Here is a 16,882-nt window from a genome sequence, read left to right as displayed (position 1 = left end):
ACTTCAGAGCATCTGTTAATAATTAATTTTATACATTTCTAGTGATTAATTTGCAATCATCTCTGTTGGCTGTCATACTCTGAATGATGTATTTGGACTGCAAAGCAGTTTATATTCTGTCAGAAGTTATGAATAATGCTAACAAGTTAAGCTTGGTCAATAGATGGAACATAACTAATATCTCTATAGCCATTGCATTTCTTTTCTTTGTTTTATGTTAGTTGAAGAGAGAGTGCTGATAGTGTCTGTGTGCTCCACAGGTGTGATAAAGAAATAAAAGTTTCCTACACTGTGTACAACAGACTGTCGTTGCTGCTGAAGTCTCTCCTGGCTATAACGAGGGTGACACCGGCTTATAGGCTCTCCAGGAAACAAGGACATGAATATGTCATATTATACAGGTAAACAGCTCACCTCCTTAACTCACTGTCCGCCTCATCACTTTGCACATTGTCTGATGGGCATTCAGGGATTATTTATATTCTGTGATAAATTTTTTAATAGATGGTTGGTTGGATAGTTGTGCTATAGCTTTACTATGATTCTCTATCCATCTTTTCTTATGAACTCAGCTACCACGTTCTTTGTCCTTTTGTTTGTGCACAGTCATGATTCCTATGTATTGGATTTTGAGGTTCTACTTACAGGACCTCAAAGCAGGGAAAGGAGCTTAAGACTTTAAAAAATAGACTATCCTGCCCTGGCCGGTGTGGCTCAGTTGGTTGAGCATTGCACTAAGAGGATGCCAATTTGATTCCAGGTCAGGTCACATGCCCAGAAGAGGGCGTGTGCAGGAGGCAGCCGGTTGGTGTTTCTCTCTCATTGATGTTGCTCTCCTCTTCCTTCCTCTATCTAAAATCAATAACAACATTTTAAAAAAACAACACACATTAAAAACAGTCTAGACTGAGCAATTTCTAGTCTTCTATATTCCAGAATTAAAATAAAACTTTTTTCCTAACAAACTGCTAATTCAATTTGTTTTTTTAATTTTAATTTTTTGACAATATAATTGTATTGATTTCAGAGAGGAAGGGAGAGGGAAAGAGATAGAAACATCAGTGATGAGAGTGAATCATTGATTGGCTGCCTCCTATGAGGGATCGAGCCCGCAACCCGAGCATGTGCCCTTGACCGGAATCGAACCTGGGATCTTTCAGTTTCCAGGCCGATGCTCTATCCACTAAGCCAAACCTTCTAGGGCTGAGTGCTTTTTTAATGTAAGCATTGTCCTAGGTCCGAGGAAGAACTATACAGAGGCCCTGCCCTATGGCTGTTTCTAATCTAATGGGGAAAACAGTTTAGTACATTATGAGTACATGCGTAATTTAATAAAAAGCAGGACTTGAAAACTGCATAGCAGTCTCAGGAAAAAAGTACTGGGAGAACATAGAGAGGGAACATTTGTTCTGGCTGGGAGATATAAGACAGGCTTCATGGAGGAAGTGGCCTTCAAGCTAGACCTTGAGGCAGAGAGAATTTCAGCAGATAGAGTGAGGGAGGTAATTGTTCCAGGTGGGGACTACAACAGATGCAAGGCATAGAAATGGGGGCGAGGTAAGCACTGTATCACATTGTCTGATGGACCACAGTGGTGGTGTAGAGGATATGTAGGAAAGTGTGAGAGCAGAGCATAGAAAGCCAGGAGTCCCAAATCATCCAAGACCTTTTTTCTTTTTCTTTTTTTATCTTTTAATATATTTTATTGATTTTTTACAGAGAGGAAGGGAGAGGGAGAGAGAGTTAGAAACATCGATGAGAGATAAACATCAATCAGCTGCCTCCTGCACACCCCTACTGGGGACGTGCCTGCAACCAAGGTACATGTCCTTGACCGGAATCGAACCTGGGACCCGTGAGTCTGCAGGCCGACGCTCTATCCACTGAGCCAAACTGGTTAGGGCAAGACCTTTTTTCATATTAGTGACCAACCATTGGTTTTTAGCCTTTGGCTTACATGTATAGAGCTGGTTTTGAAAAGAATTAGGATAGCAGGATGGAAAGACTAATGATTAGAGACTTAACTAGTTCTGTTGCAACAATATAGTACCTGAGAATAGTTATTAAGTCATTTCTAACTTTTTTAGCATTAATCTAGCACCCTCCTCATGTTTATTTTTCCAGGTAGGCAAGAGAGGGAAGAAGAAACTTATATATCAGCCGCCATTTAATTGTTCTTTTTCTCTCTCTTTTGTTAATCCTTACCCGAGGATATATATATTTTTTAAATATATTTTATTGATTTTTTACAGAGAGGAAGGGAGAGGGAGAGAGAGTTAGAAACATCGATGAGAGAGAAACATCGATCAGCTGCCTCCTGCACACCCCTCACTGGGGATGTGCCCGCAACCAAGGTACATGCCCTTGACCTGAATCGAACCTGGGACCTTTCAGTCCGCAGGCTGACGCTCTATCCACTGAGCCAAACCGGTTTCGGCCCGAGGATATTTTTTCCATTGATTTTTTTAGAGTGGAAGGGAGGGAGGGGGGGCAATGAGAGAGGAGAAAGAGAGAGAGAAAGCAAGAGAGAGAGAGAGAAAATACGAATCATCAATGTAAGAGACACACATTGATTGTTTCCCACATGCACTGTGACTGGGGTCAAACCTGCAACCCAGGTACGTGACCTTGACTAGGAATTGAACCCACGACCCTTTGGTGTGTGGGCCGATGTGTGCCATGCCAGCCAAGGCTATTTTTCTCATTTTTTAACCAGTACTCTCACCATATACACCCCCTTGGCCTGCAGCTTAATTAAAGTAGTAGCATTATTTCTCCATTAGGAGAGGTGTTCATGTAGATAAGAAAATAAAAGTTTGTTTTATTTTGTTTCTAGGTGCTTGCTTTAGAGGCCATTAGAATAAAGAATCTGGTAACATATTTTTCTTTCTTCCTTGCAGGATATATTTTGGTGAAGTTCAGCTGAATGGCTTAGGAGAAGGTATGTATTAAGGTTGAAAAACATTTGTAGTGTTAAGAGCTCTCCTGACTTAAGAGATGGGCTTTGGTGCTGCCTGTAATAATATGCAGCTTATGATTTTAATATGTATGATACAAGTAAGGAAAAGACAGGTACATGGTTCCAAGAGCCACTAGAGAATGAATAATTTTCCCAAAGTTCCAATAACTCAGTATTGTTTCTTATTCCTTATACAATTGTCTATTTCCTGATTTTCTACAATGAGCATGTTACATGTTTCTGATGAGCATCAATTTTGAAAAATTGGAAATGAAACCGAGAAAATCAGGAAACAGCAAAGCCCTGGCTCGTTTCCATACTCGGTTCTGGGGTGGCAGCTTGAGTGGGAGTGCAGTTACCTCATAAATTTCAGGTGTTGGTGACAAACTCCCGCTGCCCCTTTGGGGTCTCATTGGGCATGTGACAGTCCTTGCTAAAGCTTTAGGATTGACACGTGTTTTACCTCTTTAAAGGTAGTTTTCTCTGAAAATAGAGTGCTGTTTCCCTTGCTGATATTAGATCAATATAGAATTAATTGAAAGAAAAAATAACACACACATGAAATTGAGGCACTCAGGATGCTACATGGGTAATGCCTGGGATGGTATAGGCTGAATGATTCAAGGAAAGAGACTGGGGGCAGTATCATTATTCTCTGGGGGGAAAACTAATTATTTATCTCTTCTCCTAGGTTTCCAGACAGTTCGTGTTGGGACAGTGGGCACCCCTGTGGGCACCATCACTCTTTCTTGTGCTTACAGAATTAACTTGGCATTCATGTCCACAAGGTGAGGAAAGAGCATTGGAATCCAAAAGAACTCTATCAAAAATATTAATGTTTCTTTCGCCCGAACTCCATAGCTAAGCCTGCTGTTCAGCTTTGCCATTGCTGAAATCAGTTCCCTTCTGAAGAATAAAATCAAGAGAGAGCCCAGTTTCATTGGAAGATCTTATTGCGTGTCCCAGAATCAACAATGTGGAGATGGTGGTTTATATTTTGGGATGCTATAGTTAAGGGTCTGGTGGTTCCTGCTAATAGATATTAGGTGAGGGGCCCTCTGAGGACTTCAAGGAGCTGGCAAGGCATTCTAACAAGTACTGCAATCTGCATATTGCATTACAGGCAATTTGAGAGGACCCCACCTATCATGGGGATTATCATTGATCACTTTGTGGACCGTCCCTATCCCAGCTCCTCGCCCATGCACCCCTGCAATTACAGGTGAGGAATGTGAAAGGCACTTTCCCATACTGCAGCTAGCAGAAGCATCCATCTGGCACAGGTACACAGGGCACCTTTATCGGCACTCACTGATGGGCCTGGGGCACTGATGGAGACACCACATGGAGAGAAATGGAATGGCTAGCTTCCTTTTTTGCTGCTGCCTATAAGGTACACCCAAACTTGGGGTATACAGAATGTCTCACAAAATTCTTGGACATGTTGAATCTTGACACTAGTGATTTGACTTAGAGACAAGAGTGGCAGTAATTTGTGGAATGTCTTTTGCAAATCAAATGGTTTTCAGGTTACCATTGGCACAATTCAGTTATTCATGAGAGTCAATTATCTTCAGGCCTAGTTCCCAGAAAACAGTTCTAGAATTCTCTAGTGGTTGGGATAGATGTGTATCAGGAAGGATACTGTCTTTATGTGAAGGACTTCTGAAATTGGGTAAGTTTGTCTTTGGAGTCTAGACTTTTGTTTTACTGTAGTCTGTTTAAGCAGAGGCTACAAGCAGATATTCTCAAATGACATGTCAAGTAAGATGTTTGGGTGATAAAAAAAAAAAGCCATTGTCAGCTTCTAGATGCTGCTCTCTGGAAAGTAAAAGTTAGGTACAAAAGCTAATTTAATGTGTGTGAAGGACATTACAGAATCCACGGATCACCATTATTTCTGTTGTCCCAATTTAGAGTTAAAGAGAGTCTTGTTGTAAAGCTACCTACATGGGCCTGGCTGGCATGGCTCAGTGGTTGAGCATCAGCCTATGAACCAAGAGGTCAAGGTTCGATTCCCGGTCAGGGCACATTTCTAGGGGGTTGCAGGCTTAATCCCAGTGTGGGGCATGCAGGAGGCAGCTGATCAGTGATTCTCTCTCATCATTGATGTTTCTATATTTCTCTCCTCCCTTCCTCTCTGATATCAATAAATATATATATTAAATAATAATAAAAATATAAGTTACCTAGACGGTTTGGTTTGAAATTATGAAGGACTCAGCAGAGCTCTCTTGCTGAACTCTTATGAACTCTGCCAAAAACAAACTTGGATCTCTTTGTGTCCTTTCTAAAATCGACTGCCATCCCCATAAAATTCATGATTTCCTTTCCCCTCACTATAGAACCGCTGGTGAGGACACTGGAGTAACATATCCTTCTGTGGAAGATTCTCAAGAAGTGTGTACCACCTCTTTCTCCACCTCACCTCCATCCCAGGTAGGGGGAACAGGTTCTGGGGTGGTGGTAGTTACTTGGCACATATGGGCCTAAGGAAATGGTGTCAAAATTTAGAGAGGTTCTGTTGGTGGTGGTGATTGTTTCAAGGGGTTCTTTTATACGGTGAAGAAGAGCTTTCTTATCCAGCAGGTAATATTGCAATAACCATTCTTAACCCATATTATATGTAACCTTACCTTCCCGGGGACATCTTAAAATTCCCTAGAAAAATCCGTCACAGAATTCCCTATGCATTCTCATACCAGAGAGATACTCTAACCTACCCTTGTTAATTTGGAGCTACTTCTCGTTTGAAGTGGTAAATATGGTTCCCAATAACGGACGAAGCACAGAAGGAGCCAATAATTATTTAGCATATTTTAGCATTTTGCCAGTTAGAAACGAGCAGTGCAATTTTTCTTTTAATTTTTTAAATTTATGTTTTATTGACTTCAGAGAGAGGAAGGGAGAGGGAAAGAAACAATATGATAAGAGAGCATCATTGATCAGCTGCCTCTCCTGCACACCCCCCTACTGGGGATCCAGCCGGCAACCCAGGCATGTGCCCTGACTGGGAATCGAACTGTGACCTCCTGGTTCATGGGTCGATGCTCAACCACTGAGTCACACCAGCCTGGCAGTGCAGTTTTTCTTAATAGTTGACACAGATTTTTGCCTATCTGCATTTTCTATCTGAACATTTTTAACCATTTACTTTTCCACTTGAGTCCATCTTCAGTGTCAAACTGAATTTCAATAAAACAAATGCTCAAAACAGTGTTCTCAGATTCCCAAGAGGAAGCACCTGTGTGGCCTTGTTGTGTAATGTACATGGTACTGAGACTGCTTCCGCTAAGGAATCATTTTTGCCAGCTGGCTGAATTTCAGGGCACATTTCTTTCGCTCATTCCCAAGTCTTTCATCTTCTGCCTCATTCATTGCCTGCAGATCCCTGCTTTGCCTGCCCAGCATCTCTATTCCGTATCTTTAGACTTTCACATTAGACAGTTTCTTCTAGACCAATTCAGTTCTACTTTCCTTTAAACCGGGCCCAGATAATCACCATCTTATTTTGGGGACCCAGCAAACTAATTTAGCTATCCATAAGTGTTTATTTTCTTTGGTTTTTAAATTAAGAAAAAATTTAATTTTATTCCATCCTGTGTTGTTAGGAGATATTGGATTAGAATTAGGTTTCTAAGCTGTTTCAGAAGTAGAAGTTAGGCACAAAAGCTAATTTAATGTGTGTGAAGGACATTACAGAATCTACGAGTCACTTATTTCTATTGTCCCAATTTAGAGTTAAAGAGGGGCCTTATTATAAAGTTGCCTAGATGATTTGGTTTGGGGATATTATTATTCCTCTCTCCACATCAGTCTATGTAGGCATGAGTGCTCTGGGGGCAGCTTCTGGTATGCTTACTGACATAGAGCAATACTGACCAGAAAAGGAGGGGAAAGCCCACTTTCTTAATAGTGCACGTTAATGGAAGTAGATTACTTTTTAGATAATGAAATGTGAATATGTCAAGTTTAATGTTCTTTAAAGTTTTGTTTTATAAGTGGTAAATTCATAAACAATAAAGTTGTGACTTGGGAGATATGAGAGATGGTGAAGCTGGGCCTGAACAAATCAGTTTGTCTGATAGGGAGGGAATTTCACCCAGCTCCAAAAATAAAGGGAAGTTAAGTCATTTCTGCACGGAATGTTTGCATAAAAGTTTGTTGACCTGTGTAAGGAGAACCTATCTTTTTTCGTGGTATCAGTTGCCTGTTGTGTCTTGTCACAGTTTAAAAGTAGATCACATCAAGATCTTATCAATACTGAGCACCCCATGCGTGAGCCCTATTCCTATCCCTGAACACCTCTAATCAAGGTTGGTACAATTTGGTGTAGAAATACTAATTTTCGACAGAGAGAGAGGAAAATCATTTGCCATCAGGTTTCCTCATTCCTGTAAATACTGAAATAGTTTCTTCCTTGGTGTAACTTAGGGAATTGCATAATTGTTCAACAACTTCTATTTGAGCTTTTTGCTAGAGTCCAATAAATACATGTTAATGTAATGTTTGTTTCACCAACAAAATAAGGATCATGTTGTCATTTGAGTCAAGAAATAGTTAAGAGTTGTGATCCTGAACCTGCTATTGTGACTTAAGGTTCTACTTTCAATTCTAAGCATTAATTAGCTAGTTGGTGAGACTTATTAAAGATGGAACAGCAAGACCCAAAAATAAGAATAAGAATAAGAATACACATGCACACACACACTCAGCCCTATGCCTACATCTGTATACTAACTCATCTTACCTGGAATGATGTAGGAAAAGTGCCGCTGGGTACCTGGGTATATTAAAGTTCCCGTTAACAAAGGTCAACTTTTTTTCCCCCCTAAGGTCAACTTTTTAAACCTGTCTCTGAAGATTCCGAGTCCCCAGAAAAAGTCATTCTGACATTTTTAACCTGTTTCCTCATTCACCCTGAGTACACCTTTTGGCTGCTCTCGGGCCCTTCCTATTGGCGGCCGTTCTCTAATATCCTCCCATCCTCTTGACTAAAGACAGACTAATGCTTGGTTCAGGGTTCTCTGTTTTGCCAAGTCATTCCAGCTTGACTCAGCTGTGTTTTCCACCTGCTCATCAGGGAGACACGCATGCAATGGATCGCCCTGGGATAAACATCTCCTCAGACGCTTCCAGCCGTCCTTTTGGGAAGGCAGTCATGCAGCGTTCTCCCCGCTTCACACCTGACCTCCATTGTGCATTTTAGCCTCTGTTGCTACTGCCCCTTTGGAGTTTTTTCACTTCTTTTCTCAAGTCCCTTTTCTTTTTTCTTCTCTTGTTTCTCCTGTCTCTGTTTGTATCTGTGCACAGTGTGTGTTTACTGTTACAAAGGCACATTTTCAGACCCCTACTCCTGTGGTGACGGATACCCTGAGGGTCCCCATGGCAGGACTGGCCTTTTCCCATCAAGTGAGTCCACTGGGAAGAAGGGGATAAATTAGATGGCATCTTTTTATTTAAAAACTGTAAATAAAGTACAGGATATCGCTATTTAAATGTCCCCAAGTGTTCTGTGGGTTATTTTGAGGCTTGGTAATTGATTTTTAACAGGACATAGCCATAGCAAGAGCAGCCCAAAATAGGGTTTTTCAGTTGCCCCCTCCCAATGATGTGAAAAATACATGGAGTTATTTATATCTTCTTTCCAAATAAACAATCCAAGAGTGGTATTCTTTCTTTTTCAACAAAAATAGGAACCCTCCCATGCCCAGAGGTGAGGGAGGGTGTGATTAGAGAGACGCCTTGTGTTCCGAAGGGACCTCAAGGACGAAGGAGAAAATAGAATGACCTGAGAAAAACTGATGACTTTGGCTCCAAGTTCTGCCCCAGCTTGTGCTCCACAGACCTGCTGGGCTGGACACAGAACAGTTAGCTGAGAAAAGGGTGTGGCAAGGGAGTCATTGAGGCCTTTGTAAGGCCACAGAGCTTGGAACCTCAGTCCACTGCAAACAAGTCTGTTTTTTTTTTTTTTTTTTTCATCTAAAAAGAAATGTCCTGGTCTGTCCTTAACCCTTACATCAGGCCCCTCGTACCCTGAGGATGTAGGCTGGGATCCATTCCTTCCCTTTCTTCTGATCTTGATCATTAGTCATGCTCCAGGATTGCCTGTTTTTTCCTCCTCTTTTCCTCGGCCCTTCTTTGTTTTTCTCTTGCTTAGCTCTCAAGCTCTCGCCTTTCCTATCAGCCTGCTGCCCTGGGCGTTGGATCAGCTGACCTGGCTTATCCAGTAGTGTTTGCAGCTGGCTTAAACACCACACATCCTCATCAGGTATCTTTAAAGATGGGGCAGACCCTGGGAGTTCCCTTGCTGCCTCTCCGCCCTGAGGCAGTTGAGGGGCCTCTTGAGATACCAGTTTCATTCTTCTAAGTGTTTGGAAGCAAAGCTCTTCTGTGACTTTGGAGAACTAATGTGACTCCGAGAGGCAGGGGCCTCTCAAACTCCATAAAAGAAAGAAGAGCTTCTCCTTCTTTCCTTTTCCTTCTGGAGTCATTGCCGTGCATGCCTCCCATTAACTGAGTCCCAGGGAGGATAAAGAGCCAAGGTTTCCTGCTCAGTAGATGGCAGCATTGGTGACGGAGAAACTCAGACACAGATACTGTCATGCTAGGCCATGAGTGTCTCCTGCCTGAGGCTGCCACAATTCACTGTATTTTTCCATTTTCCCCTAAAGCTCATGGTTCCAGGGAAGGAAGGTGGGGTACCTCTTGCTCCCAACCAGCCTGCCCACGGTGCCCAGGCTGATCAGGAGAGACTGGCAACCTACACCCCTTCTGACGGGGCCCACTGTGCTGCCACACCTTCTAGCAGGTGAGTTCCTGTCTTGCCTCTGCCGATGCTCAGGCCAGGGAGGGGCAGGTCTTCTCTGAAACGCGCTTATTGGTTATTGGTAGAAAGTGGCTTTCAGCATTGGTTCAGGGTTGGCTTCTGGGCCCCAAATATGCATTCCTTTAAGTTCCCGACCAGAATCCTATATTGCAGCTGGTATGGAAGGAAGTTGGCCAGGCTTCACTACTAACAGTAAACACCAGGGGCGTGGCTCTACCACCTTCATCCAGTGAGGGGGGTTTCAGATGTTTTTCTTTTACCCAAGATTTATTTTCGTGGATTTGGTCTTCATTGTTTCCCGAGGACCAGACAGGGCGTTTACCGTGAATCTGAGCCAGGGTGCATCTGTGATGGTGGTCAGGATTGCTTTTCTTTTTCTGCTATGTGAGTGCTTCATGGAGATCGTTTAGAAAACTATTTTTTCTCATTAAATATTTTTAAAAATCTTTTGTCTTTTTTCAATTGCAGCAGTTGATACATTGTGTGAAATTTAAATGATACATTGATTAGGTAGGAAATGAAAGTTTTCATAATCCCACTTTACAAAGATAACCAGTGTTACCTTCTTTGAAAAGAGGAGAGGATTTCAGGAGAATTAAGTGATTTGCCTAAGAACAGTTAGCTTGCAAAGTGGCTGGCACAAGCCTCGCTAGGCTCCTCGGACTTAAGTCCTGCTCACTCTTTCCATGACACTCGGAGCTCTCCCGTGGGAAGATGAGGCTGTCTTGATCTGACCTGCCCTCCCTTGACTGGAAGTCCCCAGAGGTAATGACGTTGATTGCCCTGCCACATCCTAAATGAACTTCTGGATAATAGGAATTCCTGGGTTTTGTTTTGTTTTTTTCATTCCCACGGTGGAGTGGTGGGAAGGGAATTGTTTGGGAAGGCCAAATTTTTGCACCATCCATCAGGAAAAATAGTTACTTTCATTCCTGACTTCCCAAACTTCCATCCTCTTATCCCTCCTCCTGTTAGACAGTCAAAGGAAGATCCTATTAGCCCTTTTACACTCTAGTTTTTGAGCCTCAACTCCTGGGATTAAAGACAGGACCCTGTACAGGAGGTTCTAAATGCAGAGCACAGGCCTTTCCTAAGTCCTCCTGTTGGCTGGAGCCAGAGGCCACTTGGAGTTTACAGCCCTCGCCCCAGCTTGAGCCCCTGCTTTTGGCCAAAAGAGCTTTCCGAGCCTCTGCTGCTCGCAGGGCCGAGGCTGCTGGTCTGGCAGCCACAATATGGGCCCTTGTTTCTCTGCTTGGAGCACCCTCTCATCCAGGACCCAGCACCAGACTGGAGGGCCACAGAGGGGTCAGTGGGAACAGCAATACTGAATGTATCCTTGACCGGAGGGATGTTTGGGGGTGAGGAAAGGGCAGGATAAGGAGCACAGAGGACCCCAGCCCCGGCGATTTGTTGTGGGTTAAAAAGCTTTGGCTCTATCAAGCCCACTACCCGGTTAAATTTGGGACTCTTGACTTGGAATAATGTTCCTTGTGATGTAAGGTTTAAACTTCAACATTGTACTATACCATCTTATTGCATTTTTAGATAACTAAGCAAAATAAAAATAAGGAGATGGAAAGCAGCTAAAATCTTGAGTCTGTCTCTGTAATTAATATTTAAATTACAATTTTGAGGAGCTGCTTGCCTATATGTATGATTGCTATATGCATGGTGACTGAAGCTTATTGGTATTTCATAGAAGCTTTACACAGTTGTAACACTGAATTTTGTTCACATATGCATAGTTTTAGTTGTTCCAGGAAATGTTTGCCTCTGCTCTCAACTTAGAGGGCAGGGTGACAGTGGCAGCGGCCAGACCACATAGTGCCATTTCCCACCGAGTGGGCGGGTGGGGCAATTCCCACCCTAGGCTGCAGCCCACAGAGGGTGGATTCATGGGGAACCAAGGAGGCTCTGCTGTGGGTTGGGAATGAGTACCAACATTACATTTCTTTTCCAGCGAGGACACTGAAACCGTATCGAACAGTAGTGAGGGACGGGCCTCTCCCCATGATGTCTTGGAGACCATCTTTGCCCGAAAAGTGGGGGCTTTTGTCAACAAACCTATCAACCAGGTGATTTTTCTGCCATTGCTACCTGTGAGCCACGTCTGAGTGAGGCCTTTCAGGCGGGTCTCTTAACTTGGGATTTGTGCAGCCACTGACATTATGTTTGAATTGTATATGTGTGTGTGAGAATTTTTGTGAAGGGTGTTAATAACCTGTGATACCCTCCAGAAGTTAAGGACTATTTGTTGGAGGTGGTAGGAACGGCACCAGTTGTCTGACTGGTGATGTCAGACCAAACCTGGGTTCAGCAACCTCAGTACTTGGGTTCTGGCTAGGAAAGAATTCAGAGCCAAGACCCAGACTATAAGAGAACATTTATTGGGTAAATTACAGAGGTAGAAAAATAAGTAGTTCTTAGTAGAAATGGGCTTAGGAAACAAATTATGGAGACAAAGGAAGGGCCTTGGAGCTTGGGAGTGAGGCAGCTAATGGTAACGTGCATGGGGGGCTGAGGAGAAAGGGGAAGGCACCAGTGGCTGTGCACTGAGTTCCTTCAGTCCTAGGAGTTTTAAGGGTGGAGATTTTATGGGAGGTCCCAGGGGAAGATCTCAATAAAATATTCAGTAGCTTTCCAGGTGTGTCCATTCAGGGTTGTGGTCTCTACTGATTGATTGTCCTAACCAAGGTGGGGGGGCTCATTTTTTTTGAAAAATATATTTTATTGACTTTAGAGAGGAAGGGAGAGGGAGAGAAACATCAATGATGAGAGAGAATCATTGATTGGCTGCCTCTTGCATGCTCCCTGCTGGGGATCAAGCCCACTACCCAGGCATGTGCCCTTACCAGGAATCTCGAACCATGACGTCCTGGTTCATAGGTCGGTGCTCTACCACTGAGCCACACTGGGCAAGGGCGGGTGTCATTATTCAGTGATGCTGATCCCCAAGTCCTCTGTGGCTGGTTTTGTTGCTTATCTGAGCCTGGAGCTGAAATAAGCTGAGGCCTAGATATTTCTCTAGGGAGGAAAGGTCAGGGGGTCCAAACCTCCAGACCAGACCAGACCAGTGATGTGCTAGGGGAGGAAAAGTCACCTTGGGAGTAAGGGTCCCACCCTACAATTGATTGTCCATTGCTAGGTACCTGGGGTTTTCCACCCTGATGACCTTCTGTACTTGGCTTATGGTCCCTCCTCTGCTCACTGTCTATCTGAAACTTCCTACAACATATTGTTCTGTGATCTTTTAAGCCTCCCATAGTAGAGGGAGGCTAGACACCATTCAGTATAAACACAGTGCACTGAAGTATCTGGCTCTGAAACTGGACAACCATTGGTCCTAGATGCCTGTCACTACTTGAGCCAAGTAAGTGGAGACAGGGTTGAATTATACATGAACATTTATTCCAATAATGCTAACCGTATAGGGGAGCAGCAGGTCATCGACGAAAATCTGCTCTGCACACCTCCCTCCCCCCCTTAAGTCAGCTGCTTATATTGGGTGGGACAAAGATTATTATGGGCAAAAGGAATAAGAGTGAGTGTGCAAGGGTATTACCAGTGTGGGGAAATAGGCAAAGCAAGCTGGGGCGGGGCTCAGTTGTTTGGGCAACAAGGTTGTTAATCTTTTCCTGATAATAGGCAGTTCTTGAATGAGAATGGACTGAATTCCAGGATTGAGTCCCTGGGACAAGGTTGACTCCCAGTCCCAGGGCATACAACTCCCAACCAGATTAGAATGTGCTTTCTTTAATCAGAACAAAACAATCACAGTTAACAGAGCATGGTTAATAGTTCTTATTTTATTTCTTACTAGAGGTCTGGTGCACGAAATACATGCACTCAGGGGGGGTCCCTCAGCCCGGCCTGCGCCCTCTCGCAGTCTGGGAGTCCTTGGGGAGCAGGCCTAAACTGTCAGTCAGGCATCCTTAGTGCTGCTGTGGAGGCAGGAGAGGCTTCCGCCACCACTGCTGGCCGCTGCACTTGCCTGCCGTGAGCCCGGCTTCTGGCTGAGTGGCTCTCCCCCTGTGGGAGCTCACTGACTACCAGGGGCCAGCTCCTGCATTGAGCGTCTGCCCCCTGGTGGTCAGTGCACGTCATAGCGACGAGTAGTCCAGGGCTCGGTCAATTTGCATATTAGCCTTTTATTATATAGGATAACTAAAACTAGTCCCCAATATTCTATTTCTGTCCTTAACACCTCAGCCTAAACTCAGTAGGAGGTTCCTCTTTGGCTCTGCCATTGAACAGTTGTCACTGAGTTACTGTGGGTCAAGCTGACGTCCTGAGGTATTGGGAAGCCCTAACCCCTGCTTATGCTGTGGGCCTGTGATGGGAGGTGGTGGAAATTGGGGGATTTCCAACACGAACCTGAGGGGCAATGCGGTCAACCTGGTGCAAACTTTCGGGCCTCCAGGCTTCTGGCAGCTTCTAGGGAAACATGGAAGCTGGGTGAGGGCAGGCACTAATACTTTCTCCTGTGTCTTTTCAGGTGACATTGACGAGTTTGGACATACCCTTTGCCATGTTTGCTCCCAAGAATTTAGAACTGGAGGATGCTGATCCCATGGTGAGTCTAAAGTTTCCAATGAGATGGTATGGGAGTCATTGTCCTTCCTGGGCACACCACTGTTCCCAGACCATCAGCCCTGCCCGAGTCAGCATTGCTCTCTTACAGGACCCTCCATTGTTAACAGTAACTTGCCCCCAGTGCACAGAACCAGCCCCTTCCTCTGCTTTATCCTCAACCAGGTGAATCCTCCAGATTCCCCAGAGACTGCGTCTCCGCTCCAGGGCAGCCTGCACTCTGATGGCTCCAGCGGTGGCAGCAGTGGCAATACCCATGATGACTTTGTCATGATCGACTTCGTAAGTTGCCTTCACCTTCCTTGACCTTTGCTGCTGCAGGGGAAATAAACCTAGAGGCATCCATTGCACTTTAAGGGGACCTCCTTCACAGGGAGCAGATGGGCCCCCACTGGGGCAGTGTGTGTGGGAAACCTGCCCTCATAGCCTGCTTGAGGACGTTTGGAGGCCAAAGAACAAGAAGGCATTTTGTGCCATGTCTTTGATTGACATCATGCAATTCAGCTCTAAATGGAGATTTCCCAGTAGGTTCTATTCATGCCTGAATGGATAGCCCTGTGCTAAGGAAAGGAATTTAATGGAAGGTGACATAACCCTAACCAGGGAATGGGAAAGGTAGCAGGATTAGAATTCAGCTGTCCAGAAGAGAAAAGTTGTGGGACTTCTCCCCCTAAGATAAGCCTGGAGCAACCTTTTCTTTGATAATTTACTGGAAGGAAAGAGGGTTGTTCATCTCTGATTTTCCTCTATGGTCCGTGGTAAGCTAAACTGAGTCTGGTCTTATTTTTTAAGAAACCGGCATTTTCTAAAGATGACATTCTTCCGATGGACTTGGGGACCTTCTATCGTGAATTTCAGAACCCCCCTCAGCTGAGCAGCCTCTCCATAGATATCGGGGCACAGTCCATGGCTGAGGACTTGGTATGGAAACCCCTTCCCCGACCCCATTTCATCCTCTGACCTTCCTTCCCCCTTGATGTCATTTCTGCTCCACAGACCTTAAAGTTTCTTCCTGTGATTACCCCCTCTCCCACACCTCCCATCTTCCCTGTAATAGGAAAGAGACACTGTTAAACCATTATCTTCTTTTTTATTCTTCATTATCTTCTTTTGATTGCACTTGAGATTTGCATTATGCCCGGCAGTCATTATCTTGAATTTGCTTGCACTCACTTCCTCCTTTTGCAGGGGCTCAGCATTTCTTACACACTCCTGTTCCACGCTTAGTGTCTTCTTGCTGATGCCACTGAGCCAAGCTGCTCCAACAGCTCTCGTCTTCAGCTGTTCAGCTTGCCAGGCAATGCCAGGTGAACAGGGCAGAAGAATCCTAAGGTCCTGAGCATCGGTGCTCTTGCTCTCTCCTTAGAGAGCCATTCCTCAGCTAGCAGTGCTTCTGTTTAGCCAGATGTCCTGATACTGTCATTACCACATCTGACTTAGGGATTCTGTTTCCTGCCTTGCAATGCCGGGGAGTGCCCTGGACAGCCACAAGCTTTGGGTGTCTGGTGCCACGAGATGTCAGGCTCCCTCTGTCTGAAGTGGGATATCTCCTCCAACATTGAAATTACAGGGATGACTCTAGAATAGGAATCTAGGAATTGCTGCCCTTGTTTTGCTGTAAACAAAAATGTATGCTCCGTAGTAATAACAATGCAGTAATAATGTAATTATTATTAGCATTTATCAAGGCTTTCTAGGTGCCAAGCATTTTTGTAAGTGCCTTATACCATTCTTCAACAACCTAAGCGGTAGGTTGTCTTATCTCATTTTACAGATGAGAAAACTGACACTGTGACCAAATGACTTGCCCACAGTCAGCTTGAGCTTGCAAAACAAAGCTTTGATCCCAGAGTCTGGCTTCTGATTTTAGGTAGTGGAACCCGTGCACGCTCCCGCCGTCCCCCCCCCCTTCCTCCCCACACACACTTGAAATGTGGTGGGAGGAACTGCCCAGGAAGCCTCAAAGTGGTGTTGCAGCCAGTCCTTCCAAAGCTGCCTGGGCTGTCTGGTGAGTCTGGGCCACTTGATAAATTCCGAGGTAGGAGATCGTCCCACCTCTTCCAAGCACCTGGTGCCTGTCCGGAAATCTGTGATCATTTAAATTCTTCACATGCAAATTCTTCAATGGAGATAGACCACAAGATTAGGGTCAGATTTTTTTTAAATAGTTGATACTTTCGGGCAGTTAAATTTAACTCCTCTTGGCTCTGTTTTCTTTTTTATTCTCTTCCAACCCTCTCTAACCCACCCCTCCTCTGCTGGTGTCAAGGTGCAGGTGCCTAGGCCTCACCGCAGACCTGCTGAGTCGGAGTCTGTCAGGAGTGTGGTGGGACTGCCTTTTCACGTGTCCCAGGGCATTTTGATGTCCTGCACAGCGTGTGAAGAACCTTTAGTAAATCTTTCTTAATTTTGAGCACTGTAAACCTACTATTCAATTCTAGTATCAGTCTAATCCGTGCCAAAGATATTTCATGTTTAATTTCTGTCATCCTATGGGTGGTGTG

General features: G+C 44.4%; 1 protein-coding gene across 11 annotated transcripts in view; it reads left to right on the top strand.

The window, feature by feature from the left end:
• Positions 1 to 16,882, top strand: part of ATG13 (autophagy related 13) — a 31,932-nt gene that overhangs the window by 12,551 nt on the left and 2,499 nt on the right. For 4 of the 11 annotated variants that reach the window (XM_008146761.3, XM_028153499.2, XM_028153498.2 and 1 more), the window contains 12 exons: positions 261 to 401; positions 2,901 to 2,941; positions 3,651 to 3,747; positions 4,083 to 4,181; positions 5,305 to 5,398; positions 8,273 to 8,371; positions 9,120 to 9,230; positions 9,634 to 9,770; positions 11,749 to 11,863; positions 14,284 to 14,361; positions 14,544 to 14,660; positions 15,171 to 15,299. In XM_008146761.3, the coding sequence (XP_008144983.2) occupies positions 261 to 401; positions 2,901 to 2,941; positions 3,651 to 3,747; positions 4,083 to 4,181; positions 5,305 to 5,398; positions 8,273 to 8,371; positions 9,120 to 9,230; positions 9,634 to 9,770; positions 11,749 to 11,863; positions 14,284 to 14,361; positions 14,544 to 14,660; positions 15,171 to 15,299 (1,258 nt within the window). The remainder of the gene's footprint in view (positions 1 to 260; positions 402 to 2,900; positions 2,942 to 3,650; positions 3,748 to 4,082; positions 4,182 to 5,304; positions 5,399 to 8,272; positions 8,372 to 9,119; positions 9,231 to 9,633; positions 9,771 to 11,748; positions 11,864 to 14,283; positions 14,362 to 14,543; positions 14,661 to 15,170; positions 15,300 to 16,882) is intronic. The other 7 variants (XM_028153501.2, XM_028153505.2, XM_028153507.2 and 4 more) reach the window with 7 other exon arrangements.

This window comes from Eptesicus fuscus, chromosome 13 (genome assembly GCF_027574615.1).
Source record: "Eptesicus fuscus isolate TK198812 chromosome 13, DD_ASM_mEF_20220401, whole genome shotgun sequence".
Lineage (NCBI taxonomy): Eukaryota > Metazoa > Chordata > Mammalia > Chiroptera > Vespertilionidae > Eptesicus > Eptesicus fuscus.
Note: the sequence above shows the minus strand (reverse complement) of the source record. Positions and strands in the feature narration are given on the sequence as shown.